This window comes from Brienomyrus brachyistius, chromosome 17, assembly GCF_023856365.1.
Source record: "Brienomyrus brachyistius isolate T26 chromosome 17, BBRACH_0.4, whole genome shotgun sequence".
Classification (NCBI taxonomy): Eukaryota; Metazoa; Chordata; class Actinopteri; order Osteoglossiformes; family Mormyridae; genus Brienomyrus; species Brienomyrus brachyistius.
The window spans coordinates 2,358,999-2,386,996 of record NC_064549.1 but is presented as its reverse complement, the minus strand read 5'-3'; the positions used below and the strand labels follow the sequence as shown (position 1 = coordinate 2,386,996).

Genomic DNA, 27,998 nt, shown 5'->3' with positions numbered 1-27,998 from the left:
TTGTGCACACAGGTCAGTATTTATTGGCCTCAAATCATCTTTTAATGAATGAATCGCTTGTTTTAAACTGCATCAGTATTGCCTGAGGAATACAGCATCGATTGCAGGTGTATGTGATTTTTAAAATTTAACAAATGACATTGTTCAAGATGCAAAGGAATACTGAATGGGTGGCCTGATAGTTCAGTGGGTAGGAATGTGCCCACCCCCACCCCCGGCTGTGCCCCTGCCCCTGTGGAGGATAGACGAAGGTCTTTTGAAATATTTAGTTAGTGGCAAGAATATTAAAATAGTTTTGCATCATCAGCATACTGTTTAATGTAATCTGATTGGTTCTTTTGACTTGAATGTCTGTGAATGCTGATCTTGGCGGTTGACGGCGGTCTTGGGCACGGGAAGAGGCCGGATGAGGGTTACGCTGACAGCTCGAACACTGCAGTGCCACCCCCAGGCGGTCGCCCGCTCGGCTCGTCCCCCTGCGAAGGCAGCGTGCTGGTGTCCGCCTCCGCTGCTACGCTCATGATGTTGCTGAGGCGGGTCAGAGAGAGGGACCTCTGCGTTGCCAGCGGTGCCTCCTCGGGTTCCTGCACGTGGTTGTAGGGGCTCCCGTCTTCGTCATAGTGGTAGAGCTTGATCACCCTGCGCTTGGACGGTCGGGGTGCTGGCTGCGGTGTCTGGAGCTCCTCCAAGGAATCATCTGCCTGTCTTCTGGTGGCCTCCTGGTCCCCATGGTGGTTCCAGTCTCCTGGCACCATCTTTTCTTGTTGGGTGTCCTCTCCGCCGGGTGTTTCCTGGTTGGAATCATCACCCTCGCCTTCTCTGGCCAGTACGGTCCGCGGGGCCTTTTTGGGCGGCGTGATCTGCTTCGGCCGCGAGTTGTTAGGCTCGCATATCTCAATGTTCACAGAGTCCTCCATGTTTGCTTCCGGACCCTTCCGGAAGGTTGTCCTTTTGTAGTGCACGGCATTTTCCTTTGTTTCCTTTGCCCTCGTTTTCTGCAAACAGCGGTTAAGGTAGGTCCTACTAAAGGCTCCTAGGCTGAATCCTGCAAGGAAGGTGACGGTCACCGAAGCCACTACTGCAGCCTCGAAATGGCTTTTGGACACCACTTCTGTATTGCCCTGAGTGTCTCTGCTCTTCCGCGACCTGGCTGGCACAAATCGGACCCTGTATGGGTGGAGGCTCTGTCCTTCACCCTCCCGAAAGAGGCAGTAGTACAGTCCATTGTGATAAGGGGTAGCCTGGATAATCCTCAAGCTGCCATTGGCCAGGATTTCCAGGGGGGCGTGGTCATCTTTCCCACTGCTGTTCTGCCATTGGCCGAATGGGGTTTGCCAGTACAGAAATTCTGTATGGGAAGAAAAACAATGAATTGATTGATTATACAGTGCTACTCTGCCCTCTATGGGTTCAAGCTGTTTTTCCTTAATAGCCCCAGACCATGTTGGCTTGGAATGGATCCTTCCTTGCCTCCATGCCTGCTGCCTCTGCACTGCAGTGTCAAAGCTGTGTCTTCATGCAGTGTGCTCACTACTGTGTCACGGAGCCCGAGGCAGCGGCCCCCCTGGTCACAATGGAGCCCCCATGGGTTGCCGTGGAGATAGACCGCCACCCCCGTCTCCCTCAGGGCCTGCATGGTGGTGACTGGCATGGTTTTCAGCAGGTTGGAGCTCAGGTTCAGCACCTGTGTTACAAAACAGTTTTTAATGTCCCATCATGCCCCCTGCCTACTACATGTCAGTGTCACATGTACAGCAGCTCAAATCAGCCAATCGGAGTACAGGATGAATTTTACTGCTTTGGAATGGCAGTGTAGACCAGAGTACAAATTGTAAAACATCATTTACACTATCCTAATTCATACTTAACACTTCGTTGGCTCTTTAACTCCCCACACGCTGGTTAGTGTTCAGGCATGAATAGCATGTTCTGAACTATATACTAAAACTCCATAATATGAATTTTAGTATAAATGCGATTGGCTTCTCAGAGAAATGTTGCCATAATCCCAGCATAGACTAATAATGATCACACTGCATCCTGAAGTGACTGGGCACCTAGTCAGATGAAAAACGTTTGCAGTTCCAAGTTTTATTGGAAGCTAGATCTTCTTGCTGATCACCTCCAGGATGCCCCTGTAGCTCTTCCACTGGTTAAGTCCCTCCTCCTCCCCCCCCCCCCCCCCCCCCAGCATAATGGATCACCCACCTTCAGCTTCTCCATCCCCCAGAAGGCCTCGGGGGACACCTCAGAAATCAGGTTGTGCTCCAAGTGCAGCTCCTGCAGCCCAGAGCAGAGATGGAGACTCGCGGAATCCACGCTGGCGATGCGGTTTCCGGCCAGAAAGAGTACGCGCAAGCTGCTCACGCTGCATAGCGCTGCAATACCCATTTCAAGTCAGTAGAGAGCAGAACAACCAGACACTTTCCAGAACAGCCTTCAGGTTGTGGACATACGGCGACTAGGGCACCAACATCTGAGCGGGTGCCGACTTGCCGGCCAATTCCCTCTTTTTGCCTCGGCTGGGATCGGTGTTCTGACGAGTTGAGCTACCTGTCGAGACGTACTATAGAGCCTTTTTGCGCATGTGCAGTTCCACCGTTTGGGGGTTAGGCTAAGGGTTTTAGGGGTTTCTTTGGGGTTAGTGATATCGATTAGCACTACGGTAGCCTACCTCGACAAAGTAGATCAACTCGACAGATCACCGGCCTTGTCTCATACAGACCTAGTAATAATCTGTCAGTAATTAAAAACTAAACTTGATCATTCTGGTGCCGCTGACGCTATTCTGCCATTCTATCTAACATGTCTCGGAATGGAAATATTGAGATTTCTGCGATATCTACATTCTAAATTCAGGTCATAAATGATGATTAATTAAATAATCGTCGCAGCCAGGTACCGATATCTGCCAGCAGCGTCTGCCCCATTTTCCTGCCATGTGACCCGGGGTGAAAGGCAGTCCGAGTCCCCAGCAATTACAGCTCAAGGCTGTTCGCCGGTGCGGCGGTCAGCGCTGACAACGGCCGCATCTGAATGCGTAACGTTTTTAACGTATAATAATATATAAATATATAAATTTTTCACCATAAGAACCAGGTGACATAACGGCAAAACTTAATATTCACAGGGATATATAGGCTAATCTGGTGCCCATGTTTCTCGGCGTCAATTTAAAAAAATCAACACAATCGAAATGAGTGTCGGCTTTCCAGTCACTGAACAGACCACTTAGATGAGATTTTGCGTTGTTCAACCCAACTTCAAATTCATCTAGTCGTAAATATAGCCTAAATGAATAATCTGAAAAATAGTTTTCCTTACTCCCTACATAGTACGTGCACTGTCCCTGGACAGTGTGAGGTCAGACTCCCTTTACCTTGTGGGATTGCCGCTAAACTGTTATTCTGCAGCAGCACCGTCCGCAGGTGGCCCAAGCCGGCAAAGGCAGATGCTGGAATCCCAGTCAGGAGGTTGTGTCTGAGGTCCAGCACTTCCATGGCTTGGAGCCCTGACCACAGCTCCTGGGTCACGGTATGCAGCAGGTTGCTGCTCAGATCCAGCTCCTTCAGCCGCGGGAAACCAGCCCGCACCCCGTCGTGGATCTCCTGGATGCGGTTGTGGCTGAGATCAAGCCGAGTTGCACACGACGTGCGACACGGTATGTCCGACCAGGTGAGGCTGGAGATGTCGTTGTAACTCAGGTCCAAGGTGTGCGTCTGGCTCCCGCAGCCAGGTGGCGCTGCAGAGCCTTCAGAGCAGTTGGTCGGAAGTGGACGGTTCCCAACCCGATGTGCGCTCTGGTCCCATCGCGCTGGTCGGTTTGCAGAGGAGAACTTCAGCTGACACAGCAGTAGCACAAGCAGCGGTCTTGGGAGGTTAAAGATAATCTCCATAGTTGGAGCATGGTAAAAGATCAGATAACTGTTCTCATAGAAGCGGAAAACGAGGCTACTGGCTTTTTTCCGTAATTAGATGTGTATTTATATATATAGTGATGTGGTGGATGCTACGTATTATGAGCAAAACCTTACAAATAAACACGTTTCTTGCAAAAATGGTGCGGTTTGTTGCGGTAATAAATTGCCTTTTGTGGAAGACAAAACATTTCTTGACAATTTATGGGACTACATTATCAGATTATTCCCGGTAAAAAAAAAAACATTCAAATAAAGTATCATAGCAATAAAATAGTAAAGAGAGGGGAACTTACCATCCTAAGCCCGTGATGATGATACCTTCATTCGTCTTTAAAACGTTTAAAATGCAAGCCTAGTTTCTAATAATAAAACCCGTGTTTAAACCAGACAAGGCAGAGGTCCCTCTCTCTGTCCCAACAACACCATGATTTAAACTATGTCGAGGTGTAAAGTGCAGTTCTCACATGATACATGGAGCGTCTGTTTCTGGCTGCAGGGTTTAAAAATTAACTGTCGGGACAGTAGCATATGTGGTGGGAACAGGTGACACTAATAGGACTGTCACACTGTGAACAGGGAAGCGGCTGATGACAGAGAGCTGGGTGAATGTAGGGCAGAGACATAAGAAAGGGCGTCCACAGACCACAGAGGCGGCATCTCCTGAAGTGACCGAGTCTAACCGCTTTCAGGTGCTTCCAGCTTTAGAGCCGGAAGAGACTGGGGAGGCAGGAGGGCCTGTGGGCACCAAGGAGCCACCTACCCCCAGGAGGAGGGAGGTTGTGGTAGTAGGGGGTTCAATTATTAGAGGTGTAGATACTTATGTGTGCACCTGTAATAGAGGGTCCCGTATGGTATCGTGCCTGCCTGGCAGATCTGGCAGATGAAATTTAACATTGATAAATGTAAGGTAATCCATGCAGGGAGCAGAAATATAAAGTACAGATATTTTATGGGTTCCACTGAAATAAAGGTAGCTGATTATGAGAAAGACCTCGGTGTGTATGCTGATGCTTCCATGTCTCACTCTCGCTAGTGGGGGGAAGCAATAAAAAAGGGCAATAGGATGTTGGGTTACATCTCTAGGTGTGTGGAGTTTAAATCAAGGGAAGTGATGCTACGATTATACAATTCCTTGGTAAGACCCCACCTAGAATATTGTGTGCAGGTTTGGTCATCATACCTTAAAAAAGGACATTGCTGCCTTGGAAAGGGGGCAACATACGGGTACGAAAATGATTCCTGGTCTTAGAGGAATATCTTATGAGGAGAGGCTAGCTGAGCTGAATCTGTTTAGTCTCGAGCAAAGGAGACTAAGGGGGACATGATCCAGGTATATAAGATTCTAATAGGTCTGGATGCTGTTCAGCCAAATGGCTATTTCAATATTAGTTTAAATACTAGAACTCGTGGCCATAGGTGGAAATTAACGGGAGAACATTTTAAAATGAATTTGAGGAAGCACTTCTTTACACAGCATGTAGTTAGAGTATGGAATAGTCTTCCTGCTAGTGTAGCACAAGCTTAAACCCTGGGTTCCTTTAAATCAGAACTAGATACGATTTTTACAACTCTGAGCTATTAGTTAAGTTCTCCCCAAACGAGCTTGATGGGCCGAATGGCCGCCTCTTGTTTGTAAATTTATCATGTTCTTATGTAAAGAGAAGGAGTTTTGAAAACGGCGCTGGGGGTGACGGGAATTATGCTGTAGTAAATCCCCGGCTGATGTTTCGGAAAACAAGGCGAAGTGGGTGTGTCAAATTCACACACACATAATCCGCTATATTACCTGTAATATTACCTACATAAACGAAACTGTGTCCTTTATTTCCATTTCATGCATCCGGCCATCTTCCACCCGTTTATCCCGGTTAGGGTCACGAGCAGCTATGCAGTTAGGGTTCTGCCAATAACAGCAAAAAAGCGGACAGCGTCCGGACCGAATTTTAAAGCCAAGTACATTTTCTCAAATATTTTTATAGACCCCTAAATTTTTATCTTCACTTTTTATATAGGTCCATTTTCTACATTATTCATATTTTTACTACCTACTATTATTTTATTGTTATTTTCCTTTGTACATTGCACAGTTTGGAGTACAGCAATTTAATTTAATTGATGGTCTAGTAACATTTATGTAAGCGACCAATTCTTATGTATACATTGTGCGAAACGTAGGATTCTCTGCTTGGCCACAAGGGGGCGGCACAATCCGACTTTACTCAGTGGGAAGCCTGTGCGAACCGTGACGGTTGATACGAAGGGGCTTTCCTGGCAAATGCTTAAAGTTAAAGGAAGACGGCCCAGCTTGTTTAACTTAAAGTTATACAACTTACATGGATCTACAAATCTGGCTGTTCTTTGCGGATCCTTAAGTCTGATGCAAAAGGCGGGTATGCAAGACAAATTTGATACATTGTAATTTCATTCGGTCCAAGCACCTAATAATACTATTCCAAAAATGACTGCACAAGAAACAAATCTTCTAAGTCCTAACTACGACGGGATTCAACAGACGCCGTGGAGCCTCGGACCTCAGGATGCTGCGCTGGCTACGCATGCGCAGTGCAGCTCGGCGCTCCCCGGCCCCTCTCTGGAGGTTGAGAGTAACAAGTCGGTGTCCGGAGCGGGGAGTCGCGCATCGCGGGGTGGCGGTGTTGCTGGTTGTGTTCACGCCTCCGCTTTCCCCAGGGGCTCTGGAGAGTGCGTCAGCGGGGCAGAGGATCCCAGCGCAGGTAAGGGGAAACGGGGGGAGTTCAACTGGGAATGAGGCATGTTTAGGCGAAAAGCGATAGTAATAAAGCAGCCGGACTGGGAGGCAGCAGCTGAGCATATGTGCTTATCGGAAAGGGCGGCGTGCTTCCCCCTTCGCTCGCTTTAACACTGTATCCGATCCGTGATCACTGGGAATGGGACTGGACCCGCACTCAGTGTGGTCCGCAAACATGTAGTACAGATCCCACAGCACGCGGTCCGAGTCCGGCAGATTGTGTCTGCATCTGACAAAATCAAGTTTCTCTTGTGTGCTTCTTGCCGTTTTGCACCGCTAATTGACAACATTCTTAGGAGCAAAACAACTACAAAAATCTGAGTTGCAAAGCGTTGGTTTCTGGCGAAGACAAAACCGCATAGAACCCCGCCTTATCATTTGCAACATGCTGCTGGTGGTGCCGAAAAACACGGGGAAGTCAAAGCATTTATCGACTGCTTAATGTGTAATATATTTTAGTTTGATTATTTTTAAACACGTATGATAGTTGCGTGTGTGTGTATGGCTTGGAATCCCGCCCTTTGCACACTTCCTCCGACACTTTGGAAGTATGATCGTGACTCACCCCCTTATTGTCGCTCATACCCCCAGAGTCTCTGTCCCGAAATGTAATATAACAGAGTGAAATGGCAAACGGCGCAGCGCCTTATTATCCTCCCTTGACACTATATGACTCCTTCCCCGAAAGTCTGTCCGGCCGCCCCCGGTTTTTATTCCTTGGTGCTGCATGAGCCTTTCTGTTGTGTCCTGGCCCTCAAGTTTACGTCTTCCTTGTTTTTACGGGTCAGATACGCAGCAGTTAGTTTTTCTTTCGGCGGATCCAGTTATCGACGCTGTGGAGTTTCGATCTCCCTCCCACTGGCATCTGCAATACCCCTTCTGTCAGATAGGCTGAGGTGAAGGTACTTTCGATCGCCCTCCCCTGATTTTTAACTATTTTACGCAAGGGGGGTGGGGCTCCAGCTGACCCGATTACTCAGTACTATTAGTAAATGATACTAACTGTACTCTTTGCCACAGGTGGCCTCTAGTCAAACAGGACTTTGAGGTTTTGGAAGATGCCCAATCAAAGCAGAATTTACTGCTATTCTTTTGTCAACAAGAGAAACGAGAGCTGGGCAAGGTGTGCCCTAGGCATCACACCCATTGTCCGTACTGACTTTTTAGGTCAGGATAATAGAAGCTGGGGTGGTGTGTGCTGTGGGCAGGTCGTCCGCGTGTGAGTCATGCGTTTGGTGACTCCTGGGGCTCTGCAGGAAACTGTGGGCTCGGGCAGTTACTGTCCCCGCTGTGTCAGGGTGCCTCTGCACTGCCGCTGGATAGAATTCCCGGGTTCTCTCCTGGTACCTGTGAAAGCAGCCGCTGTAACGGAAATCGTGCACGAACAAGCAGAAGAGATCCTAGCGACTCTGGGGGCCCTAGACAAAAATCTCCATGGGTTCCTCCAACTCCCCCTCTTCTGGCATGGTAACATTTATTACTTTTGAAGTGTAAATTAATAATATCAGCAAAGATAATTTAATAAGCAAAATTATTTTATTTTCAATTTTGTGAGAAACAGACAAATAAAGATTTGTCGTTGCAATGTACTCTGTAATCGGCCGCCCTCGGGGGGCCCCTCCCAGCTCGGGGCCCCTGGCCATTCCCTACCCTGCCTGTCTGGTTGCCTTGTCGTTGCGGCTCTATGAGTGAGTCAGTGGAGACACACCTGACCCTCACTCTGCATCAGCGGCTCATTACTCCTCATTCCCTTTATGGGGTTCGGTAGCGATCAAATCCCACGTGTGTTTACAAGTAAATATATGTGCATATTAGTCTATAGATGTGCATAAATGTAAATTTTGTAAAGTCTTGTATTAGTCAAATCGTATATAAAATATGTATTGTCGATTTTGTCTGTCAGAATACGATTCATAAAGTCGCAACTTTAAAACATTACAAATACGAAGTTCAGTTTTACGGTTGATAATAAAGTGGCAGGGGGCAGGATCCAGTCAGATCTCTGTGTGGACGAGACCCCCAGCTTATTAAACCCACCCACCTCTTGAACATTACAGTCCACGGGTTTGGCTATAAAGTGAAACTCAGGGAGGTGGTGCAGTGGATGGGAGGTGGGGGGTTGCTTGCAAAGCGTTTCACTGGCTGAGGTGCAGTATGCAGCCCTCCCCTGCAGAAGAATTGCATTTTACAAGACCAGTTTTGTCAGTTGGAGGTGAAACTCCCTTCCCCAGGGAGGAGTGCCCTCCCTCCCTCCTTCCCTCCTCCTGCCTCCTCACACACAGACCATTATGATCAGGTGACAGGAAGCGTGACTCTGAGGTGCCGCCTGGCCTCTTAGCGGCTCCTTTCTCGAGCCCCCGGCTCCCACCGTGTCCACACTGCGTGTCCCAGCTCGCTTTCCAGCCCCTTCTCCACACACTTCCTGCAAGCCCAGGTGCCTGCAGTTGTCCCTGCCCACACTTGAGGCGTCTCCCTCAGCTGGATGACCTGCAGCTGAGAGGGCAACTTCTTGCTGCGCCCAGCAATTAAGGAGAGCTGGAAGCTGTCAGGAATTAAATAAAAAAGCTAATGACTGCCTCCCCCCACCACCACCACCTTCCAGGTGAAGCAGCCTTTCCTACCTCCCCCCGTAACCCAGTGGCAGTGGACCACTCCTGGCATCCGTATGGGTCTTTGCTGGGAGAGTCACTTCTACAGAAGTGGCAACCCGCTTTCTTGACAAGTGCTGGGCAGATTGCAGGTCTCTGTGGCAAGCCCGGGCGTCGTGTGTCATGCCTGTACTCGTCACAGAGAATCCACGTAAACACAAGCCGGGCCGCGGACTGTGTGGTGCTGTCAAGCCTTGCTGACGTTGTAAATAATGACACCGTGGATAGACTTCCTGCGAAGCCGACTCTCTCACTGTTGTAATAGAGACAAAACGTAATTGGCTTTGGATACATGTCACACAAGCTTGTGAACCCCCCATCCTAGATGTTCCACATGGTACAATCCATCACCTGCTTACCTGATTCAACCAGTAATAGACTTTGTCAAAGAATAATTAATGCAATCAGGTTTGTCGGTGTTGGAACAAAACCGCATTGTTGGGGGTCCTCTTGGAGATGTTTGTGAGCTCCTAAGCTAAGCATCTGAAAAAATGAATCAAACAGCATTTTGTATTTCCTGGGCTCTGCTTGCCGTCGTCCTGTGATCGTACTCACAGCGCCCCCTGTGTGTCATGTCCTCTCCTTGCAGGTCCTGGCATGTTCTCCTCGGCGAGCCCTTACAAGGGCCAGCGGTACGCGGCCCTGAAGAAGCAGTGTCTACACAGCAAGGTGCTCTTTGAGGACCCTCTGTTTCCAACCAGCGATGAGTCGCTCTTCTTCCAGCGAAACCAAATCGGCCGGGTGGAGTGGAAGAGGCCCAAGGTGGGGTGCCGTGCCGTGTTGTGCCGTGTCGTGCCATGTTGTCGCCCAGCAAGTCTCCACACGCGTGTACACAGGGTGAATCAGCAGGTCGATCCGGCACTCCTCATCGCTTGCGGTGCTCTGGATCACCCGACTCCGGTTTGATCCCACCCACCTGCAGCTCCAGCGACAAGTGGATCCCTGCCCCACCCACAGCGCTTACTGCAGCAATGCCTCGCTCGCCGCGGCCTTTTCGGGAGCTGGGCCTCGGGTCGGGGGCTGTGACTTTTCCCGCTGACAGTGAGGTCCCTCTCAGGCCTGGTTCCTGAGAAATGTCAGACAGAGAGCTGTCAGGTGGTAGGGGAGAGGGTGCATGGGGGGAGGGTCTGTGGACCATGTGTGATGAGGAAACCGACTCTGTCAGATTACAGTGTCGCAGTGAGGTTTTTGCTGCAACTGCCTAATTAGATTACTGCATAGAGGACTGATTGGCTGAAGAGTCCTCACGCTTGGGTTTGAAAAGCTGACCTAAAGGTCACCCCAAAAACCTGCATACACACCCGCCCTTTGCGGGTAAGATTGCCCCCCCCCCCCCCCCCCTGCTGTAGACAGAACTAGAAAAGACGGGCTATTTCAGCGTTAAAAGACTGAAAAACATTTCCCAGAACTTTCAAAAGAATGAAATGAATCTGCTTCTCAGAGTCATGCTGCACAAACGAGGGTGTCATTAATTTTTCCTGTGTCTTGCATCTCTCCTGAGAGAGACTGAGTGCTGATTAAATACTACTGTCCATTACTCACAGAATCATCCTTAATCCCCCCCCCCCCCTCCAGCATCAGCTGATAAACAGGAACCGGACTCGACACTCATGGCCCCAGTGTTTCTGAGGAACTCGGAGGGGGGTGGGTGGGCGCAATCGATATCCGCTCGCTGGCCCCGTAGCTGCTTAAGAAGCTCATTACTCGCTGATGCATCTCTGACTCGCCCCCCCCACTGGTTAACAGTGTTTCCCTAACATTGCACTAACACTCAAAAGTCCTCAGTGGGAGATTATTTCCCAGAATCCATTTGTCTGTGGCTTGGGTTCACCCCAAAATGCGAGTTGGTGAACCACGCTGAACCCTGGAGGCGAAAGAGGCTGGTTCCCCCCAGTGGGGGTGGGGTGGGGGCCTCCCCTCAGACCTCCTGCAGAGGCTGGCACTCCAACACTTAGAGGCCAGTGGTCAGCCGTCTTATTCTATAACCTGGTTCCCATCAGGCCTGCTCTGTCTGTTCCCCTGTCGTCCCCCAGGGGGCGTAGTAAGTGCTGTCAGACTGTGACTGTGGCCTGTGTGTAACTGGATACTGTAAGTGTACGGTTTTGCCCTCATACCCCTCTGACATTATCTCTGTTTTTTTGCTGCTTCGGCCGTGAACTTCTGGTGTAAATGATGTGGTTGGTTGCCAGGAGCAACCTGCCCCCACCTTGCCCACCCCCCATATCTGTCACATGCAAGGAACGTGGAGAAGAGATAAGGGTGTCTGGCTGGGGTTGTGACGTTACGCGGCAGAGAGGGGGACTGCGGCAGGCTGCAGATGTCGCCGCCCTGGTGGCAATGTCGTGCCTTAGCACATGTGTGTCTCTCATCCCTGTGGGAGCCCCCATTTCCCTTAATCTTTTTTGTGCCCTCACCCCTCATTGAAGTGTATGAAGGAAGGAGGCACCGTTAGGGCAGGAATTGTGGCGGTTGGTGGTGAGGAGGAACCCCATCACTGTGTCAGTCAGGCTCTGTGGCGGAACACATGTGAACCACGTAGAAACCCCTCCTCACGCTTGTGGTCGACGTGCAGGGGAGGTGCTGTTGACAGAGAAATAGCCCAATGACGACAAGGCTGGTCACATGACCACAGCTTGCTGGTGGGCGCTGTCTGCCACCACATCCTGATCAAATACATTTCCTAACTGTGCCCGTGCCTGGTTTGTTGACACTCTGTCTCATGTCCATGAAGTGAGTAGGGTGGGGTAGATGGGGGGTAGGGCAGAGTGCTGGTGCTTTGGGGGGGGGGGGGGGGTGTGGTTCAGGTGGTCTGCTTGTTCAGTGGATTTGTGAACGTTTGTGTTTCGGGGCTTGGCTGGCATTTGTAGACGCTGGTATTAGCAGGATTTAATGATGCACTGAGCGTCTCGTGTTCTCCCTCAGCTCTGTGTCACCGTGTCCCCTGCCCTCTCCCCGCAGGACCTGTGTGCAGACCCCCACCTGTTCGTCAATGGCATCAGTGCGCACGACCTGCACCAGGGCCAGCTGGGCAACTGCTGGTTTGTGGCGGCCTGCTCCAGTCTGGCCTCCCTGGAAGCCCTTTGGCAGAAGGTGAGTCTTGAAAGGTGCAGGATTTAAAATGCTAAGATGTTTCATCCAACCACTTTCAGGATTGGGGGCTGTTAACTGTAACAGGTGTAATCCGACCTAGTTTTGGGGTGTGTCTGGTTTTCAGACAGGGGAGGGGGGGTTGAGCATTAACTGTGTCCCCGACTCGCCTTTGACTGTGTGACCACGCTTGTGGGGTTTGGTCGACTTCGCTCACGAGGAGCTGAATGGGAGCAGCGTCGCCACGGTGAAGCTGACATCACTGCTCATTAGCGGGGGGGAGATTCGCTCCGGGGGGAGGCGCAGAACAGCGTGGTCAGGGAGTGTTTTTCTTGCTGGTTGTCGTGAGCCTCCGCGCTGCAGTCATGCGTTTGGGGCCTCCCTCAGCGGGGGGGGGGGCGCGGGCTGGAACGCGGAGCCCCCTGTTTCCTCTGGAGGGGGCCCACAAGTAGCTGCATCCGCGGCTTCCCGCGGCCCAGCTCTCCGCACGAGCCGCTATGGCCAGCTGCCATGGCAACGGGAGCAAAGTAAACAAACGGAGAGCACACAGATAACCTCGCTAACCAGGCGCCCGATCGATCGGTCAGCCGGTCACGTGGTTGACCAAGAGTGTTTGCCGGAGATCATGTGCAGTTTAACTGCTTAATGGCACCCAGTGGTTTCTTCCTGAATGGCTTTATATACATCTGTAAGACATGTGTGACATAAAGCGCTTGGAGAACATTCCGGGGTAACAGATTTACAAGGTCTGGGGCTTGGCGACTTGCCGGTTTGGACAGCATACGGTTAAGACCGCAAGTTCAGAGTGTGACCACTGAGGGGACCATTCGTCCGGCTACGTGGTGCCACATAGGTTCCGGAACATTCTCATTAGGGGCCGTCCCTCGCTGCCCCCGTCCTCAGTCCCTCTTGCTGACACCCTGACCCCCCTGAGATCTAATTAGTGGGAACCCTTCACTGTCTCTGTACGAACATCCTTTCCCCTTTTCCCCACTGTGCTAACCCTGTTATCTAACAGTTACCCACTTAGCTGTCCTTTCACGTGCCTGCAGGGGCCTCGCGTAATTTAAAAAAATAATGAACTTGGCTTCAGGTCCCCGGTAGTTCCCAGTAGTTTTGCGTTTTGTTGTAAGGGACCATGGCACATATGTTTGATTATTTCAAACATATTATTGTTTCTGATTATGATCAGAAAGCCCATCCTGTGGAGTATTCCCATTTCCCACTGGCCGTACAGAAGCGGCACGTCTGGACCGCAGGCCTGTGGTATCACATGCTGATCTGAGGTCAGTATGACCGCAGACTAGACCCTGCGTGATGCCGTTTGGTCTGGTACGTGTGCTTAGATAGCAGCAATTTCCAGCTCCTGTATATCTGCAAGCATATCCTGAAATGTAGATGTCGCACGTTCATTTAGAGGTTTCATTAATGGACCCAGTGCCGCTGTGATGTCAGGGAACCAGTCAGGGTGGAAGCAAAATGCCTCTTGTGGTCCATTAATGTTATTCGTACAGGAAATGAGCTTGTTTATGCTCAAAGTGTAAGATCGACTCTATTGTGGAGAGGAACTGGCTCAATGAGAGAGCATTTGTGTAATCAGCATGTGACGAGGCTTTTTAGAGCGATCAAGACAACGAGGGACATCACACAACCTTCCGTAGCACCTTTTATTTCAGCGTGCACTGCGGCTAACAGATTTTAACAGCGATTAGCACGTCACACTATTTCATCACCCACAAATGCACAACAGAAGGAGCCGTCCGTCGATTTTTCCCTGTGCTGTTTATGTATATGTGACACCCCAGTCTGACAGGATGGTATTTGTGAATATCCAGGTTTGGGTGACGGGATCAGAGGATGCTGGAGAATCCGACGCTGATAAGCGGAAGTTGCAAGGCGGGTGAATGTAGCATGCGTGCTAACGTTGACTAAGAGCGCCATTCGGTGTGTGTTCATGGTCAGCATGACGGCAGAGGTGGCTTTTGGGGAGCCATGGGGGGGGCAGCTTGACCTCATACGCGGGTCGGCAAGAAGCGACATTCTCTACTGGAGCACTTTGAAGGTTATGGAGCAGTCGATGTTGGTGGGGTCGGCGCCGTCCTCAAAGGCGAACAGGAAGAACATGACCCTGCGGATCTTGGCGAGCTCCGCGATGCGCTCGCCGAATTCCTGGGTGTCGGCCTCAAAGCACTTGACTGCGTCGCCGTCTGCGTCCCCGGGACTGCGCCAGAACAGGCCGACGGGCTCCAGCAGCTGGCGCGTCATCAGCGGCGTCAGGTCCGGCGTCCAGTGCTGCGAGGTGCCCACCACGCTGAGGCGGCCCGGTGCCGGCAGCCGCACCCCCCAGCGCACGAAGCGGAGCTTCTGCTCGGGAAAGTCCAGGCGGTACACGGATTCCTCGGGCCGAAGGAGTCGCTCGCCGTCCTGCCGCTTCTGCCCGCGCTGCTGCAGCGACTGCACCCGCAGACGCATCACCTCCGTCAGCTGTGGGTCCTCCTCAAAGCGCAGCTCCTGGTGCGAGGCCATGGCAGTGTCGTCGGCTGCGTCGTCGTCTGCGTCTGCGTCGTCGTCTGCGTCTGCGTCGTCGTCTGCGTCTGCGTCGTCGTCTGCGCTGCCCCGGCTGCGAGCCTGTTCCCCAAATGTGGCAAAGCCTCTTCTGGACGCCCGCAGCCTTTATGGACGGTGCTGCTGATACTGAAGGCAGGATCGCACAGGAGATAAATAAAAGGAGATAGGCTGGGGGGCCTGGGAGGCGGGACTTGTGCAGTGTGTACTGCTTCTCTAAGCAACGGCAGCTTCTGACGTCGATTCCTCCAACCCAGGGATTTTCTCTGGGGCTCCTGGGACAGGCTGCAGGTAGTTTGCACGCTCCTGTGTTTGTGAATTTGCCCCATGTGGCCTGGGGGCTGTGACACACTCAGGCTTAAGTGCTGCCCGGACCCCCCCCTGCACACAGAGGCCCCTTCTGTGAGCCTGTACATCCTGTCTGTGTACGTCTATGATCCGCTGTGATGTCATACGGTCGCTCTCAATCATCATCATCGATCTTATCAGCCATTGGTGGGGCTTCTCTGTAATTCGTTAATGTTTTTTGTCCCTCTTGAGTTAAAATGCTGATTATTTTATAATCGAGTCATCTTGCTTTTTCCTACATCTTGAATCTTGATGCCACTTTGGTGCCCATATGCCCAGCCTGACTGTTCCTGCCTGCATCATGTGTATCGTGCCTCAGCCTCACCCCCCCCCCCCTTAATTCCAGGTCATCCCAAACTGGAAGGAGCAGGAGTGGGAAACCGAGAAGCCCGAGACCTACGCCGGCATCTTCCATTTCCACTTCTGGCGCTTTGGCGAGTGGGTGGATGTGGTGATCGACGACCGGCTGCCCACCATCCATAACCAGCTGGTCTACTGCCACTCCAATGACGCCAACGAGTTCTGGAGCGCCCTAGTGGAAAAGGCCTATGCCAAGCAAGTACAGCCAATCACAGCACGGCGGCGAGCGGCGACAGCCAATCAGATCGCAGGGGGTAGAGTTTGTGTATGGGAGGCATTCACCTGAATGTTGTTGGGTTAAAACCCCCACGTTTTTTGGGTCATAAATGGATGTGTGTGTGTAAAGTTACAGCGTAATGTGCCAGCATTTGGTGACCTTTGAACCTCTGCCCCCCTCCCACCCCAAGGGTAAATGGCTGCTATGAAGCACTGGATGGGGGAAACACAGCCGACGCGCTGGTGGATTTCACAGGGGGGGTGTGCGAGCCCATGGACATGCTGGAGGGAAAATTCTCGCAGGACGATGTGGCTCGGAACCACCTCTTCGACAGAGTGCTGAAGGTTCACACCCGTGGGGGGCTCATCAGCTGCTCCATCAGGGTGAGGCCTGGGGCCGTTACTATGGCGATGGCACACATCCTGTTGCCTGGTTACCTGTCCTTGACATTCCTTGTTCTGCAGAATGTGACTTGTGTATAACAGAAGATAAACGTGGAATTTGTTCTGTTATCATAATTCCGATCTTTAAAGATGAAGCTTCTTTTAAAAAGCAGATTATGAACAGATGATCTTTCTCGCTCGCGTCAGTCTTCCTGGAAAAAGGCAGTCAGACTCAGAGCTGAATGTTCTCTTTGTCTTGGTTTTTTCCTCATATTTGAACAGCCAGGCAAACCAGTAGGACCGATATTCGTGGGGCAAATCAGCTTCTGGTTCCATTTTCCCACGTGACCCAAGGGCTGGTCTTTCTGGGATTTCAGGCACCACTTGGAGTGCAGCACTTTCACAGCAAACATCTGTCTGAAATTAGACACACATGAAGAAGTCTACTTCCAGGCGGCAGATTTCCATCAAAGCATTAGGGGGAAAAAAAAGTCCACATACCACAAAACTTCATTGTTCCTGTGCGTTTTCAGCGTGGAGCTGCTGAGGAATGCAAGCACTCTGTTCCCTAGGCGACCAGTGTGGAAGACATGGAGGCGCGGTTAGACTGCGGCCTGGTGAAAGGCCACGCCTACGCAGTGACGGACGTGCGCAAGGTGCGCCTGGGCCACGGCCTGCTGGCCTTCTTCAAGTCAGAGAAGCTCAACATGATCCGCATGAGGAACCCCTGGGGGGAGAAGGAGTGGAATGGGCCCTGGAGTGACAGGTAGCGCCCCCTTCTGGTCTGGAGGTCCACCCATTGTTGCTCTGGACATGCCAAACTCTCATGGCTGTGTGTGTGTGTGTGTGTGTGTGTGTGTGTGTGTGTGTGTGTGTGTGTGTGTGTGTCATCTCAAACTGTCTGTTTTGGGTGGTGACCTTCAGTCATGCCTTAATTACACCTTTTGGGAGAAATAAAATGTGTGACTCATATGATAAAGGCTTTTCTTTAATGCTGCTGCTGTTCTGAATGCTGATGTGCGTCATTGCGCCCGCTAGTGGTGCGCAGTGGTACTTTTCAGCTCGCGCAGCTCTTTCCCTGAAGCGTCGTAAGCAGTGCCCTAGCCTCGCCACAGCTCCTCTCCAGAGTTTGAGTGCCCAGGTGCATGATGGGAGTTTATTCCCTGGGCCTGGAAAATGTCAGGTGGAAAGTGAAACGAAGATCGCTGAGCAGATTCTCCCGCAAAGCAAACCTCATCTCTGTTTTTGTGGCTAAGGCGAGGAAAATGACTTGGAGCCCCTGATCGGACCCTTTAGCTTGGATGCTGCCTTAGCGACCCTCCGGTTTTTCAAATTCCCACCTTTGCATCGCTCCGCTCATATTCCGTCACTCTCTTATTCAGCGGTGAATTATTAAAGAGGAGGAATTTGATTTTAAGGCAAGTGAATCTTTTTTTTTTTAATAACTGGCCACATCAATTGTTTAGAGTGAGTGTCTCTGGAACCTCAGGCCTTAAAATGTTAATGTTGCTTCATGGGGAGTTTATGAGATACAAAAAAAAAAGGGCTTTGGCCGTAGTTTTGTCGTCTGTACTCATCTGTAGTTTTTTTAAGGTTGAATATTTTATCTGGACGGCACAGTGGTTGGCTCTGTTGCCTCATGCCTCTGGGACCAGGGTTCGAGTCTCCACCATGGTTCCAGGTGTGGAGTTTGCATCTTCTCCCCATGTTCTCATGGGGTTTCCTCCAGTTTCCTTTCACGGTTCAAAAACATGCTGAGGTTAATTGGACTTACCAAATTGCCAGTAGGTGTGCATGTGTGAGCGGAGGGCGTGTGAGCGGAGGGCGTGTGAGCGGAGGGCGTGTGAGCGGAGGGCGTGTGAGCGGAGGGCGTGTGAGCGGAGGGCGTGTGAGCGGAGGGCGTGTGAGCTGAGGGCGTGTGACTGTGTGCCCTGTGTGGCCTGTCTCCACCTAGACTGCAGAGATTTCCACTGTCTGTTTCAGCTCTGAGGAATGGCAGAAGGTGAGCAAGGGAGAGAGGGAGAAGCTTGGAGTCACTGTCCAGGATGACGGGGAGTTCTGGTGAGCCTCTCTCCGTCCACCCCTCCTTCCCGCAGTGTGGCGTCTGTGGGAGTCGCCGTGGAGGTGACCCCCTACCCACCCCTATCTCCCCCAAACTAGGATGAACTTCGAGGACTTCTGCAAGCACTTCACAGACATGATTCTCTGCCGCCTCATCAACACGTCTTACCTGAGCATCCACAAGACCTGGGAGGAGGAGGTCATGCGAGGATCCTGGACGTTGTCCGAGAACCCGCTGAGTAACCGGGCTGGGGGTTGTGTTAACCACAAGGCCACCTTCCTGCAGAACCCCCAGGTAGCGCTCCCAGCTGAGAGAAACATGCCATCAAGCCCGTTCGTGCCGGTTCGGGTGCCACTGAGTATAACTCCTATCTGGTCACGCAGTACATGTTCGACGTGAAGAAGGTAGAAGACGAGGTTCTCGTCTGTCTGCAGCAGCAGGACCAACGCAGCCACCGCAAGGAAGGCAAAGGGGAGAACATGGCCATCGGCTTTGACATCCAGAGGGTGAGCAGGACAGGGAGGATTGGGGGGGGGGGGGGGGGTTGTGCTTCTGGGGGGTGGGTTAGTGGTTCACTGCCGGGATCTCTGTCATCGTTCTAGTAACCAGCTTCCCGTTACTAGGTTGAGCTGAACAGAACTTACCGGATGCACCAGACCCAACAAAAGGTGGCCAGCTCCATCTTCATCAACTCCCGCAGCGTGTTCCTGAGGAAGGAGCTGAAGGAGGGCCGTTATGTCATCATCCCCACGACCTTTGACCCCATGCAGCAGGGTGACTTCCTGCTCCGTGTGTTCAGCGATGTGCCTTCACACTGCAAGTACGCCAGACCCCAGCCGTGGCCAGAGAGTGCATGGCTGTAATATTACTGTTCCTCGTTTGTTTGCTTATTTTTAAATGATCAACCCACTCCTCCCTCCCCCACCAGAGAACTGACCATCGACGAGCCCCCCCAGACATGCTGGTCGGGGATGTGTGGCTACCCTAAACTGGTGACACAGGTGCATGTGGTCCGGGCCGAGGGGCTCCAGGGCCAGGATTCTGACGGAGGTGCGCCCTCGTGTGGACATTTGCAGTATAGCAAGCATCTCAAACTTTCAAGAATGCTATATTTTTTAATTACTGTATACCACACATGCCACAGCAGTATTTTGTATCCTTTTACTGGTAATTCGAGCCAGTTGTCAAAACAGTTTTTTTGCGAATGACTATCCATTCAGCTGCAACTGCTTATCCTGAACAGGATTGAATGGGACAGTTTTTCTCAGTACAAACATTACTGGCAATTTCGAGATGCCAGTTCGGCTAACTCTAAGTCTTTGTATGGTGGGAGCTAATGGGAATTACCCCGTTACCGAACCACCACACTACCCACTTACCAACAGTATTTCAGAAGTGTTTCCATGGCATAGAGTTGTGCGTAGAATACAAAGTGAACGTAGAAGATCATTGTGTGGTGAATAGAGAATTGTATGAAATAATTTTGCCATAGGCAGTGATCTTTTTCTGGGTTTGACTCATCAGTGTTGAGACTCGGATAATTTGTTGTGTTCTGGTGCCCCCTTGTGGGAAGAAATATATGTACAGACATTCACCGGTTTACTGTTACCACATGTTGACTTTATGATGGGTAAATGTTTTTCACTTTCAGTACATAATTCAATAAATTACATGAGATATTCACACATTTTGTGATAATGATTTTGCCCAACTGTAGGCTAATAAGTGTTCTAAGCATGTTTTTAAGCTAGGCTAGGCTATGGTGCTTGTTAGCTTAGGTGTGCATATTAAGATGCATTTTTGCCTTGCGATGTTTTCGTCTTACGACGGGCACATGAGATGGTAACCCCTTGGTACCCCGGCGAGAGGCTGTACTCACTAGACAGTGTGATTTCTTTGCCCGCATGTAGCCTTGCCGCCGGTCAGCGTGCTTGTCTCTCTCGTTTCAGTTTCCGACCCCTATGTCATCATCCGCTGTGAGGGCGTGAAGGTTCGCTCCCCAGTGCACAAGAACACCTGTAATCCGGACTTTGACGTCAAGGGGCTCTTCTACAGGAAGAAGGAGAAAGATCACATCCAGATCGAGGTTTGCCGAGCGCCAGTCTGTCCCGGCAATATCAGCGTTTTCTTTGTGTTTATTTCTTGATGTATGTATAATCTGCCCCCCCCCCCACCTTTTTGGACAGATCTACAACTGGAATGTGGGGTGTGACTCCTTCTTGGGTCAGGTGACCCTGTCCAGCACCCCCAATGACCTGCAGGAGACGCACACAGTCCACCTGCGGGACAAGGGGAACCGCCAAAGCAATGACCTGCCTGGGACCCTCACCGTCCGGCTGCTGACCAGCAACGTGCTGACTAACATCTAATCCCCCCCCCCATATCATTCCTGCTGTTTGGGGCTTTGTCCAAAACTCGCATGTACCAACCCCTCCCTCCCCCACCAGTAAGCAGCTTCCAAGATTAGACTTGTCAGTCTAATTATGTTTACAAGGGCTACACCACTGAAGTGTCCCATTCAGGTCTCTGACCCCCCCTCGCCCCCCCTTTGTTAAGGTTCTTTTTTCCGGCAGTAACCCTACCTATCCCCCTATCTTTCGAGAAAATGCCACACTGCTTTCCTGCACTTTAAATCGAATAGCAGTTCTGTCTTGAACGCCGTCTTGCTCTCTCCCTGTGCCATGATTGGTCGCTGTGTTTCCTTCACGGGTGCGTGTGGCGGGTCTTTTATGACAATAGTGAGCCGACATTTACCTCTGATGCACACTGAACGTTTCACGGGACCAAAATCATCAGTCGCCATCATCGTCGCATCCTTCCGGTGGGGGGGGGGGGGGGGTCATTTGGTTTCACAAACTTGGTTATGGATCTGTGACGGGTCTGAAGGCAGTGGAGTCGTCAAAGAGGCACTTTATGGATGTTTACTAGCTCTGTACCATGTGTGGGGCATTTGAGGGTTATTCTGTCAGTTACTACACATGACATTGGGCCTAACCTGAGAGGGGCGTGGCCGGGAGCGTCACCATGGAAACACAGACCCTGTGCAGGGTTTTAGTGACGCCTCTGTGACAGAGGTGTAGTCCCCCACACATCCACAGGGTGGCGTGTTTTGCCGCGTCTGCATGCAGTATTAATGCTGTGATTTTCAATAGCCAATAGATTCCCTGTGATATAACACAGCATTATTATTTTAGTTGGTTCCCATGTGCCGTTCAGCATGTGACTCTCCACCGTCTGACACTGAAGCCAAAGAGGACAGTCAGTTACCAAGGAAATTCGCAGGAAGTGGAACTCAGGCCCGTAGACCAGTGCTGGGTAATTTACTTCGTAACCAAGTTCTCTGCACGGCAAAATTCCATGATATGAATACTTACGAATCCTTTCTTTAATCGTTTCTAATCAATATTTTGTACTTTTTAAATATTTTGTATCTCTGTTGGGTCTTTGGTTTAATGCATTTACGTTTACGGTTCTGAAAGGTTTCCTTTCACCATACACGAGGTAAAAATATTTTATAATTGCTGTATTTTATGAATTTGTTGCATACGTTTCAAATAAAGCTTTGAATCTCATTTGCTGTTGCCTTCCAGTGAAATTATTTTACAAACACAAAGGTTTGATATTCATCTTGGGAAATAAATTGTTTGATCAGTTACTGGTAAATTATTTTCATAGCTGATGTGGTTGTGCTGATTGCACTGTGGTCGGTCTGAGGATTCACTGCCTTTTCACATTGTTTTTTCAAACTAAACGTTTAATTTTGGGGCCTCCTCTATAAACCATCTACAGGCTGATCAAAAAAATAAATTAGGAAATGTTCTTACTCAGGCCGTGGATTCTGCCTTTCAGGGCTACAGGAATGAATGGAATGGGGTCGCCCCCCCCTTCCCCCTTTTATGCTAATAAATGTATGTCTCACAATCCATTGATCCTTCTGGAAAGTCCTGGGTCTGCAAAGGCAGGTATGTAGGTGGAGCGGTGACCACATCACTGGTGCACTGACAGTGTGCTACCTGTAGGGGGAGCATGTCACTGTCATGGGCTGGGAGGTGTGTCCATGGGGCCATGGGGGTAAGAGGCCGGGGGTGATTGAGTGGGGTGGGGCCAGACACTAGATGAACATTCTGGCATTTCACGCCATGCTGAGTGACTGATGAGATGGTCACACCCCCCACCCCCAGCGTGTCATGTCCCGCGCTGTGACTCCTCCCTCACTAAGAGGGATCAGTGGCAGTCAATGAGAGCGACACACTGTCACTCTAATACCTCCACGGCACCCCCTGCGGAGTGACAGAGAGAGAGAGGGAGTGTGAGAGTGCGCCTGCACCTAGTCCCCGGCTCAGAGCTGTCACCACACGCTGTGGATGTAGCCGAGGGGGGTCCTGGCGAAGGAGACGGTCCCTCGCTCCGATGAGGGTAAGTGTACGCTCACTGCCGGCCTGCCTCCTGCTGCCCCGGCGGCCTGCCTCCTGCTGCCCCGGCGGCCTGCCTCCTGCTGCTCCCCCACAGCCTCTTCCTGCGGACATTCCTCTGATTTGACCTTTTAAATTGCAGATAAAGACCTTTGCTTAGGTTAAAGCGCTACATCTCAGATTACAATGAATTCTGTGGTAGTTCCTGGTGTGGAAACTGGTACTTCGATACCCCAGGAACTACAGTTCCCTCATACTAGCACATACTAGTTCTCTTACTACTACTCTCTCGCTCTGTCTAACCAGTTGTGGATTTTCAGCACCTGCAGCTCGCATGATGGCAAAGGAAATGTTTGGCAGTGTATGTGTTACTAGGTGCTGAGTAGTTTCAGCATCCAGAGGAGGTCATCAGACCAATCTAATATAGAGGCAGCATCTGAGCCAGACTCCCGACAGACAACTGACAGGCGGTCTGCGGTCCCTGCCTGGAAGGTTCCCTCGAGGATCTGACTGCTGTTGGTTTACAGACCACTTGCAGCATGCAGTGCGTTGTAGGCCGGTCGTGATGATAACTGGTGATGGATGGTTTGAAGGTTTCTTACTTCGGTGCCATATTTTTTGGAGTTTTTGGATTTGCTGACCGTAGCACACCGAGCTCTTTGAGGGCGAGCGTCGTTCCAGCAGCATCGCCCACCCCCCCGTTCCTGATTGTGGGGGGCATGTGTTTGTTTTCTGTGGCTGTTATTCCTATGGCAACGGCTGACACAAAGATGATGTTCAGGGCTATGCCCCTTAACACATCTGCGTCCCTGCAATCGCATGGCTTTACGTTGCATCTCCTGCAGTGTTTCGTGTGTGGATGCAGGAGGAAGGATGTACAGAGGGATCCTTCTAGAAGGTAGAGCCATGTTTTATTTTGCCGGAATAGATGTCTGGTATGTCGCGGGATTTAAGGTGTTTAGTGTCTGCAGGTTAACGCTGACTGTGCTGCAGACGTCAGCCTGACGGTCATGGAGAGCGCTGAGATGATCTGGTTGGCTCCTCGATGCTTCTTGGTAAGGGATCATGCCCAGTTTTTAATCTCTCTCCTGGAAGCCTGAATGCCCTGCGTTCTTATCTCAGTGTTCAGGTGCCGTACGGTGAGTTTTGGTCGACAGTCAGCCATAAACCTGACGGGTGCTGGCCATGAACCTGGTGATCTTCCGCAAGCAGATGGATGTTGGTTAACTTTCCATCTCACGGTCACCGAGGTGAACAGTTAGGACATTGACAAGCTGGATGTAGATAATCTTTGGGGTTTGCTGCGAGTCACGACCTCCTGTAACGGAAGCAAGGTCCTGCAGAGGGGGTTGGGGGGGGGGGGAATTACAGCAGGCCGCTTTGTCACCAGATTTCCAGCAACAATGTCCAGCGGAAGCTGAGGACCACAGTGAAGCGATCCCCCCCCCCCCAACCCCACCCATATTCAGTAAGGGACACAGAGAGGCGTTAGGAGGTGCGACTCGTTATGGGGGCAGCTGGACTGCTGTCATTATGATGAAACCCTGTGGTACCTGCTGTGAGGCTGTAAACTTCTGCTTAAGAAAAGCATCAGCCAATCGACTTAACAACAATCAATAATTAATAATCAGAGCCATCCCAGTGCGAGCGGGTATTAGGGTGAAAACCTCACGTCTGTCTTGGACGTTTAGCTGGGTGGCCCTGGGTGCAGGAGGGCAGCTCACAGGAGATGAGCAGACTGCAGGCGTGACCCCCCCCGGCCCACACGCCGGTAATTAGCTGGTGAAATATTTATGCGAGTGCATGCTGTGACCCGGTGGTACCGATTGCCTGCTCGCGGCACCGTGACCTGAACAGCCAGAGCCTCTGCTGAACCTCTACATCTAGGGGGGTCTTGACATCTGTGTTGAACATGGACAGCGCCAGCTACAGGCAGACAGGGGAAATGCAGCATGATGCTTGTCTATTTTCAAAATACCGTCACCTTGCAGTAAAAGGTCAAAAGTGGCAGACGGGTACAGACATTCCCAGAGGAGGGTGGGGCTGGGAGGGGGGCTGCCAGTGACCAATTTATTGCAAATTACAAAAATGACTCCCCATTTTAATTAGACTTTGCCAGCCGACCTGGATTACCGAGACAACCTGATATATGTGATTGGCCGACCGATGCGCTGGTCATGTGATTGGACAGGCGATGCGCTGGTCATGTGACAGTAAGCCAACTCTCCTCTTTGAAATGGCGTGTTTAATTCCCTGGGCTGGTTAAAGTCCACTCGTCCCTGTCAAGGTTTGGGATGTCGTGTGACATCAGCTGCGGGTGACAGATCATTAACCGGCGTTATTGCGGTCACACGGCATGCCGTTGCCCGCGGAGCGGAGTGTGGGACAACCATGCTGACCCCCACTGCCGGTATGGACTGAGAACTATGACAGCACTGTCCTGTGGGGAGGGGGGGCTCCTTACGGACAGGACACGGGGGCTTCTTTTGCTTCTGAGCATGCAGGTCACATGACCTACGGGACAGAGGGGTAGGGGGGTTAGAGTTTACAGACCTCCCCCTCCATTTTCCTGCTATCCCTCAATGCCCCCCCTATACTCACACATTCCTGACCTCTGCTTCTCTGCCATCAGTCCTCACCATCCCAGGATCCTACACAGTGACTTCTGATGTCCAGGAATAATCCGGAAAGATGGTCATTCTTCAGCAGGTAAACACTCTGCATTGGCAATTCTTATGTGTGTTTTTCTTTGCATTGCTTTTGGTAGTTTGATGTTATTGATTCCTTGTGCCATGTATAAAAAACTGTGTGTGTGTGTGTGCATTTTTGCAATTATTATATTGTGGGCACCAGATTTCCCCACAACATGATTAAAAGCCTGTAACTAATTACCTTATGGAGACGTTGTTTTGGTCCACACAATTTTATAAAAATTCATAAATGCAATCAAAAAACTAAAAATGCCATGGTTAGGGCTGGGTAGGAATTAAGGTTGATTAAGGTCGTCAGTTTTGGGATTAGGGTTATGCCCATAGAAATGGATGGACAGTTCCCACAAATATGCAAATATAAATGTGTGTGTGTGTGTGTGTGTTTGTGCGTGTGTGTGTGTGTGTGTGTGTGTGTGTGTGTGCGTGTGCGTGTGTGTGTGTGGACTGCCATGTAAATGAACAAATTGATTTGACATGAATATTTGAGCCTGAATTCCTTCCACTATCACACTGGCCAGTGATGAACCCTCAGTTTGGATGTCTGGATAACATCCTGAAGGGGGCGTGTTCGGGTTCTAGCACGTGCAGCATATGTAGTCTGTGCTCTTCTCCCAATGGCGCCCTCTAGATCTTTATCCGGAACTGCATTGGTTCACTTCTTTCTGTTTTGTCCATTCATTCAGATTTAGATGACTGTTAAACTCTATTCTGTCTCGTTTTTCCTGGATGCCTCATTCTCTGTAGACACCCCGTATTCTCATTATGGTCTTTGGCCTTCTCTGGCCTGAGGTTATTTTTCAGAAGCGGTCTGTTTTCGGCCCCGTGGGGGCTCACGGCGGGTCCCCTCCAGCCCCGTGGGGGGCGGTGTCTCCCCAACCCATCACCCTTTCTCAGCGACTAATTGCTCCTGACAATGGGCTCCATTCAGCACAAAGATAGACACAGAACTGCTGCACCATGGGAGTCTGACCGCTGTGGTCAGAAATGGGGCATCAGCCCCCGCCCCCATCCTCCCTCCGTGCCCCCTCCCTACACACACGTACACAGCAAGCCTCACACCTTCAGCAAACACTCAGAACTCACGTAGACACAGAGACATGGGGTGCGTGTCACTGTAGATACCTCCCCCTACCCCGGCTGGACCTGCGATACGCCACTCAGACCCAGGTAACTGCCAGCCCCCCTCACTCCGACGCAGATCTGAGCCCAAATAGAGAGATGCGTTTCCATGCTTCTTAAAAACACCACAAATTTCAGCAATTTGGCAGCTTCAAACCTCATCAAGTAATTTGCCATTTATATTAACAGAGATTAAATTCTACGTGACATTTTTCACTGAAAGAAAATTCTAGAATGCCACGTTCCCTGCTGTTGACCAAAAGCATATGTATGCGTGTGGGAGGGGTGCGATTTTCTGTGCAGGGGGTCTTTACTGTAGGCAGGTATATCAGTGATGTCTGTCACCTGAATAGGCCAAAGTGATGGGCTCTACTCCTGTATCTGTGTCCTGTCTTTTAAAAACCACGGTTCAATGCAGCGAAGGCTGGTAGGTTGATGATTAGTGCACAGCGTAAATCTCCCTCCAATGGACCTGACTGTCCCCTGGCTTCAAGGCGGCGTAAATTGCTTGCCAGTAAAACGAGCGGCTGCTTGCATTACAGTATAAGTGCCAAATGAGACCAGCACCAGCGTGTTTCTCTGTCTCTCACTGACCTTTGACTCATACCCATCTAAATGCTAATTGTCGTGGGGTTGCGACCTTTTGTGCCGTTAAATTCGATCAGAACGGAACATAAAATAACGTAAAATAACTCTCCTGTTAACAGAGAAATGTCACATGTGACAAGCATCTGTCTTTCGTACAACATGTAGCTGGGTGGAGGAGGGTGAGGCTTGATCGCTCTCCGCTAGAACATTTTGAGGGAGCGATTGGTTATGTCTGTTGTAGATCTTGCTCATGTTTGCTCTTTGTTCCAGCGTCCATCTTAAATCCGCAGCCTGTATGTAAAACCTTTCTATGTGCTATATGATCATTTTGCCCACAATACTGGCACTGGGCACCGGCACACAGACACACAGCAACACTGCTGCAGGCCTGTTAATATCTAATGTTTTAATCAAACCCCGTTTAATCAAACCCCGTTTAATCAAACAGCCTCCCAGGTGATAAATGCAGTGAGCAAGCACTACAAACTTCCACAAACATCATTGTGCAAACGGACCGTGTAAGATGGGTTGGAATGTGAAACTCAAACACGCCTGAGCAAAGTTGACCAAAGCCTGCTCTAAAAATAGCAAAGGTTCATTGTTCCAATTTCAGGTAAGCAGATTTAAGGACGATCATCCCCTATGCTTGGGGCTTGTGCTTTAGGGATGGTGCAACCTGGGTTGAGATCTGCTGGCTTTATTTAGGTGTTTTACACTGCTGTGGTTGCTGGGTTGTTGCAACAAAGAAAGAAATCGAAACAGGAAATAAGGTTGCCAGTAGGGGGCAGTCTGTTACCTGTGTGAGCAGTAC

The 27,998-nt window shown here is 50.6% G+C and overlaps 4 protein-coding genes across 5 annotated transcripts in view; 2 read left to right on the top strand and 2 right to left on the bottom strand.

Moving 5' to 3' along the window:
• Position 1: 1 nt before the first annotated feature.
• LOC125711966 (leucine-rich repeat and fibronectin type-III domain-containing protein 3) lies at positions 2-4,774 on the bottom strand. 2 transcript variants are annotated; one of them, XM_048981480.1, is made up of 5 exons: positions 4,214-4,774; positions 3,380-3,890; positions 2,209-2,378; positions 1,441-1,684; positions 2-1,348 (listed from the first exon to the last, which is right to left on the bottom strand). In XM_048981480.1, the coding sequence occupies exons 1-5, from the start codon at positions 4,214-4,216 to the stop codon at positions 414-416; spliced, it is 1,863 nt and encodes a 620-aa protein (XP_048837437.1). In that variant the 5' UTR covers positions 4,217-4,774; the 3' UTR covers positions 2-413. The 2 variants fall into 2 exon arrangements, with proteins under 2 accessions (XP_048837437.1, XP_048837438.1); XM_048981481.1 differs by having other exon boundaries at positions 1,471-1,684; positions 4,214-4,751.
• A 1,723-nt stretch (positions 4,775-6,497) lies between these two features.
• On the top strand, positions 6,498-21,929 carry capn5a (calpain 5a). The gene is made up of 13 exons (XM_048980646.1): positions 6,498-6,652; positions 9,925-10,097; positions 12,294-12,425; positions 15,682-15,890; positions 16,103-16,295; positions 16,868-17,061; positions 18,279-18,356; positions 18,456-18,651; positions 18,741-18,863; positions 18,981-19,177; positions 19,286-19,407; positions 20,307-20,443; positions 20,544-21,929. Exons 2-13 carry the CDS (start codon positions 9,933-9,935, stop codon positions 20,724-20,726), a joined length of 1,929 nt encoding a protein of 642 aa, XP_048836603.1. The 5' UTR covers positions 6,498-6,652; positions 9,925-9,932; the 3' UTR covers positions 20,727-21,929.
• On the bottom strand, positions 14,466-15,108 carry ompa (olfactory marker protein a). Its single transcript, XM_048980648.1, has one exon. It carries the CDS (start codon positions 14,946-14,948, stop codon positions 14,466-14,468), a length of 483 nt encoding a protein of 160 aa, XP_048836605.1. The 5' UTR covers positions 14,949-15,108.
• A 628-nt stretch (positions 21,930-22,557) lies between the features above and the next one.
• Positions 22,558-27,998, top strand: part of myo7aa (myosin VIIAa) — a 34,340-nt gene continuing 28,899 nt past the window's right edge. Inside the window, exons 1-2 of the mRNA XM_048981199.1 lie at positions 22,558-22,773; positions 25,402-25,478. Coding sequence (XP_048837156.1) covers positions 25,461-25,478 — 18 coding nt within the window. The 5' untranslated portion in view covers positions 22,558-22,773; positions 25,402-25,460. The remainder of the gene's footprint in view (positions 22,774-25,401; positions 25,479-27,998) is intronic.

Excerpts from the sequence above, each read along its gene's own strand:
- ompa (XM_048980648.1), bottom strand. The coding sequence starts at position 14,948 with ATGGCCTCGCACCAGGAGCTGCGCTTTGAGGAGGACCCACAGCTGACG.
- LOC125711966 (XM_048981480.1), bottom strand. Across the intron at positions 2,379-3,379 it reads TTTAGCGGCAATCCCACAAG|CGCTATGCAGCGTGAGCAGC; the intron begins GTAAAGGGAGTC and ends TGGGTATTGCAG. Across the intron at positions 1,349-1,440 it reads ATCCATTCCAAGCCAACATG|AATTTCTGTACTGGCAAACC; the intron begins GTCTGGGGCTAT and ends CTTCCCATACAG.
- capn5a (XM_048980646.1), top strand. The coding sequence starts at position 9,933 with ATGTTCTCCTCGGCGAGCCCTTACAAGGGCCAGCGGTACGCGGCCCTG. Across the intron at positions 15,891-16,102 it reads GTGGAAAAGGCCTATGCCAA|GGTAAATGGCTGCTATGAAG; the intron begins GCAAGTACAGCC and ends TCCCACCCCAAG. Across the intron at positions 18,357-18,455 it reads CAGGATGACGGGGAGTTCTG|GATGAACTTCGAGGACTTCT; the intron begins GTGAGCCTCTCT and ends CCCCCAAACTAG.